Source organism: Nannospalax galili, unplaced genomic scaffold (assembly GCF_000622305.1).
Source record: "Nannospalax galili isolate Female #2095 unplaced genomic scaffold, S.galili_v1.0 scaffold186, whole genome shotgun sequence".
Taxonomy (NCBI): Eukaryota; Metazoa; Chordata; class Mammalia; order Rodentia; family Spalacidae; genus Nannospalax; species Nannospalax galili.
Window position 1 is genome coordinate 8,903,617 of NW_008358774.1, and position 5,600 is coordinate 8,909,216.

General features: G+C 35.4%; 1 protein-coding gene across 1 annotated transcript in view; it reads left to right on the top strand.

Moving 5' to 3' along the window:
* Stx7 (syntaxin 7) overlaps positions 1-5,600 on the top strand; it is a 55,280-nt gene that overhangs the window by 40,518 nt on the left and 9,162 nt on the right. The window contains exons 4-7 of the mRNA XM_008822115.2: positions 2,615-2,708; positions 3,319-3,456; positions 4,521-4,573; positions 5,183-5,279. Of these exons, the coding sequence (XP_008820337.1) occupies positions 2,615-2,708; positions 3,319-3,456; positions 4,521-4,573; positions 5,183-5,279 (382 nt within the window). The remainder of the gene's footprint in view (positions 1-2,614; positions 2,709-3,318; positions 3,457-4,520; positions 4,574-5,182; positions 5,280-5,600) is intronic.

Sequence of the window (5,600 nt, forward strand, 5' to 3'; positions counted from 1 at the left end):
CATATATATGTGTGTGTGTGTTATAGAATATATAATGCATTTCCAGTGAATTGATATGCTGATAGAAAAACAGAAGCACTTTTAGTATTTTATAGATTTTAAAGTGCTTCATCTTTTCTCATCTGAACCTTGTAGATTTTGAACACCATAGTTATAAAGAATTATAACTATAATCTCAAAAGGAAAAAATCTGTGTCTTAGGGGCTTGATGATTTGCCCAATATTACTCAGAACTACTACTTTTTTTTTGGTCTTAAACACCCAAAAGGAAAGTATAACCAAAGATTAAAGGGATCAATATAATTCTTTAAGAGTCCATGTGTATAGCTAAAGGCTACATAACAAGAAACAATGCCAGACAGGAGATACCTTCCTTTGAGTTGTTGGCCAGGTATAGCTAAAGGCTACATAACAAGAAACAATGCCAGACAGGAGATACCTTCCTTTGAGTTGTTGGCCAGGGTCGCCTAAGAGACTCCCAGACAGTAACCCAGCAATGAACTGGAAAAATGAACAGCAGACCCCAATCTTATCTAAAGGAATATTGGCAACTGATTGCTGCTAGGTGATCTTCCTAAAACAAGGAACTCTAAATATTCTGACTAGATTCAGCAGGTGGACAAGCACTGGGGAACAGCTGTGTGGGGAGCTGACAACACAGCAGACAGTAGCAGGGATGACAGAGTATATGGGCTGCAGTTGGAGGTGGGGAGGCTATGGGAGGGTGCCATTTGGGATGTGGGTATATAGATGAATAAGATTGTTTGGGATGTTCTGTATGAAATATACACACAAAAAATCAACAAATAAAATGAGCTATATTTGAGGAAGAAGCATAAAATTTTGTTTCATGTTAATTAGTAGAGGTGAAAAACATCACCATTGAAATCTACATGATGACTTTATATCCATGCTCAGGTGCCAAGGATCTCAGAAAGCAACTGACTGTGACTAGTAATAATTAGATACATAGTGATTAGAGATGCAGTGCAAAAATATATGTTAGCAGCATGAAAAATGAGTTTTTGTGTATGAAACAGTGTATTTTAAAATGAAATGGAGATCATTTTTAAGGGTTAAAAACTCATTCAATTTTATACAGTATAAACAGGTTTTGTACTTAGTTAAATGTTGTATAACTATATTTGCTCTGGAAATTGTTATTGAATATGTTAATGCTGTAATGAAATGCTTCTTCTAATCATGTGGTTATTACATAAATAATTTTTAAAAGTTCTTAAATCTTCAGTGCTTTAATAGCCACAGATTACAAGTGGTATACACACACACATGCACACATGCGCACACACGGTACACATACACAAACACACGTACATTACACATATACATACATATTCAGCATTATGTCCATACAACATTAGCTAGAAGGAAATCACAAAGAAGATATTCAAAGATGGCTAATAGTAATTCATATTTCAGGAAGTACAATTTGAATAATTTATAGTTGTCTGTAATTTATGCTTTATTTTTCTGCAGAGATAGGTGTCAGAAGGTAATTAAAGCTAATAAGCCATTTATAGAAGAAAATGGAATGGAAATATATATACGAAATAGTTGTGTTGCTTTGGCATAGTTAATAATGGACATTCTGAATAAATAGACATAATCATTGAGGTTGCTTTTTGGTACTTTGACTATTCTATTACAAAGATTTAGAAAAGCATATCCAAGCTAGGTACTTGGTGTCTAGAGATATAAGTCGGCTGTTGTTCTATTTTACTAGCTCAATACAGGTCTATTCCTAAGCATCTTTTTATAAATATGAATTGTTATCACCTATGAGTAAAAGTTATTAGCTATAAATGAAAATTAACTCCAATAAGAAGGGTATTTAACCAGGACAGTGCTGGCTATCTGGTCCTTTGTATTTGAGAGACTGGAGATGTGGGGTGCTTTTATCTGTGTTGCATGCCTGGAAGGGCAGCTGAGATAGAGAGATTGTTTTCTGTCCAATTCCTAGATGTTGTTAGGTACATCTGATCTCTCTCATTTCCTTATGTGAATTTTTATATATATAAAGAAGGCAGAGGAGATCTCACTGTAGTCAGATCTTATGTAAAATAAGTGATACACAGGAGAGGCACTCGTTGTAATTTCTAAACATCACTTCAATGCAAGCTTATTTTGCTGAATATTGACTTTTTCATGAAAATCCATGCTTTATAAGATAGGTGGGAAAATATAGGTGTGGGTGCAATGTGTCACTTTTGTTGTGTTCAGTTCTATTTATAAGGAAATCCCATTAGTTTTTCTTCCCCAAGCTTAACTGATAAAATCTTTTTTAATGAGATAACGATTCATATTTATTTCAGATATTATTTCTCAAAGCTTGGTTACCCTAGGTGAATGAAGAACCATCTATGTCATATTTCTTAGTATTTATCAAAAGATAGAACCTAAAGATTTGGGTTCAAAAAGAAGAAACTGAAAGCCAGTTCATGAAACTATAAGTACTTTTATACTTAAAAGCTATAAATACTTTTATAAAACTAGTTTTTCTAAAACCATTCATCATGGTTGATGCAAGTAGCAGAGTTTTAGCTTAAATATATTAGGTCTTTGGCTGTAATGCATGTTTTTTTTTTCACTTTAGGCAACAGAAGCAGCAATATACTAACCAGCTTGCCAAAGAAACAGATAAGTACATCAAAGAGTTTGGATCTCTGCCTACCACCCCCAGTGAACAGGTGTCAAGCTTTAAGACACATGTTTTGATGTACTAAATGTGAAAGAAATTAAATGCACTGTCAGATCTTTGAAATATGATTCTAGAAAGGAAATTAGGGAACGAAAAAATTGTATTTGAGATTACTTACCAGAACACAAAACTATACTTAGTTGCTCAGGTAGTATCGTGCGGTTCCATAAAGCAAAAATTATTTTCATGTAGCTGCCCTGACCTGTAATTAAGGGTGTGCTAAGAAAATACTTCCTGTGTAATTGCTTCCCAGCTTTGCAGGGCTCCCTCCTCAGCAAGCACACTCATGATGCGCCTCAGGGCTCGTATTTACCTCCTTACTTACTTATTGCAAGTTATTATGTAGGTAAGAGTATAACATTTTATTTGCCTAAAAAAATACTTGGGAAAATAACCTCAACATCATGACTCCTTAGCAGCTATGAAAGTCTGAGGTGAGAGCTCCAGCAAGTGCACAGTGGTGAACACACTGTCAGCATGTCCCTCGAGGCTCTGACGGGGGAGTGAGGGAAAATTTTAGGATTAAACGAAGAGCCACCCAGTGGTAAAGCAGTGAACTTCACAATTTGAGTCAGCAGGCTTTTTTCTTTTCCCTATAGCGTCAGAGAAAGATACAGAAGGACCGGCTAGTGGCTGAATTCACAACATCACTGACAAACTTTCAGAAGGTCCAGAGGCAAGCTGCTGAGAGAGAGAAAGAATTTGTTGCTCGAGTAAGAGCCAGTTCCAGAGTATCTGTAAGTAATTTAAAAGGCATTCTGAAAATGGGCATGAAGCTTATATGTCATGATTTTTGAACTTACAGAATTCTGTGACCATCTTAGAAATCTAAATATGAATACCTGAAAGAATCTCTGTTAAATGATTCAGAATTAGTTGTATATTACTGTAGTTATTCCCCTTGCCAAAGAACAACAGAATACAGACTATATAAAAAACATAAAAACCTATTTTGTCAAAAAAGGGTTAGAGGTCAAGTCTATGTGGTCTTCTCATGGCAGTCAGTGCTGAGACTCTGCACTTGGATGTATGCCAGTGTGGAGCACTGCTCGCTCCTGGGTTGTATGGAGATGATGGCGATGAACTGAGAGCTTGTGCTTTGGGAACACCAGGAATGAATATGAGATGAGGGAAACGATGATCTAAAGTGGACTTTTGACTTAATACTGTTTTAAATTCCTCAGAAACCACAGGGTTTTTTTTTTTTTTTTTTTAGTTTTTTAGTGAACTTTGTCTACACTGAGCACAGACTCTTTTGTCATGGTCCCCCTAGCAGCACACTGTAATGACTTTTGTAATGTACAGCGTCTTCGTGGTAGCCAGCATCACAAATTCTCCAGAGTGGACCAAATGCACATAGTGTAGTTTACATACAAAAACACAGCCATTTTACAAGTGTGCTTTTTTTCTTATATTTTTTTAAAATTCCCAGAAACCCCAGGGTTTTTTTTTTTTTTTTTTTAGCTCTTTAATGTAGAGACTTCACAGTGACACAAAATGTTAGGTAGATGATATTTATTATTCGGTCCTAGCAAATAGCTGATGAATTCCTTCCTTGTCAGCTTAAGATATAATTTTGTTTTTGTGTGAGCAGTTGACATAGAAAATTAGAACAGCTTACCTCCCCCTTCCTCCCTCCTTCCTACCACACACACACATGTGCATACATAAGCACATGCACACAGATACCATACATAGAAAACTGTGGACTATTTTAAGGGAAAGTGTGAGTGTTGTTTATTTTGTCTTATTCTTGCTTCCTTTGCTTCTTCTCAATCCATCCTCTCACTAACCTTCTTAGGGTGGTTTTCCTGAAGATAGCGCAAAAGAAAAGAACCTCGTATCCTGGGAAAGGTAAGAAGTAAAAAAGTTTGATAAATCAAATCACAATTTTTCTCATTTTATACTTTGTAGTCCATGAAGTGGAATAATGATTTTACTATATAATAACATAAATATCACATTATTTATAAACTGAAAACAGTATATTTGGAAAAATTAAATATTTATGAAGTAGTTATTATAAAATATAAATAAATATGTATTGACTTAATGTTTAGTGTAGAATATTCTCTTATATGTAGTTGAAATCAGCTAAGAAGAGAGACCCAGTTACCAACTGTAGCTTTAAATAACTGAGTAAGTCACAAGTAAAATGAAAATTGAGTAACTTTTGGGTAATATATCAATTATATTCTTAGAAGTTTATTTATTTACTTATTATATTTTTTGAGATAGTATCTCACTGTGTTGCCCAGGCTACCTGGAGCTCACTAAGTAGCCAGGACTGGCGTCAAACTTCAGATCCTCCTGTCTCAGCCTCCTGAGTGCAGGCAAGTGCCCAGCTCACCGTGGCACTTTTATAAATGCACAATACTCTGACTTTGCAGGACAAAATGTCCTCTTTAGTGAGTGTGTCTTAAAATGGGCAATAAGTGTTTTTTCTGTATTTATTTTTATTAGCCAAACACAACCTCAAGTACAGGTAGAAGATGAAGAAATTACAGAGGATGACCTCCGCCTTATTCATGAGAGAGAGTCTTCAATCAGGCAACTTGAAGTAAGCCTTTCCTCCAGTGCTGGGCTGTTCTGTTCTATACTTGGTGCTCACAGTACCTTGATAGTGCTGGGGAAGACGACTATGTAAACATTTCACAATTTCTAATACAGATTTGGAATAATTCCTTCTAAAGAAATAATCCTACTGTTGCTAGGATGAGAGGATGTACTTCCTGCTACATTGTTATATAATTGACAGGTTCCTTTAGGATTGAGAAAATATCATTGTAGAGATAAATGTCTGTCCAGGGAATTGGATGGTATGCGGCAGCATATACACACCATCCATGTATGAGGAGGAAGACTTTTTTTTTTTTTTTTT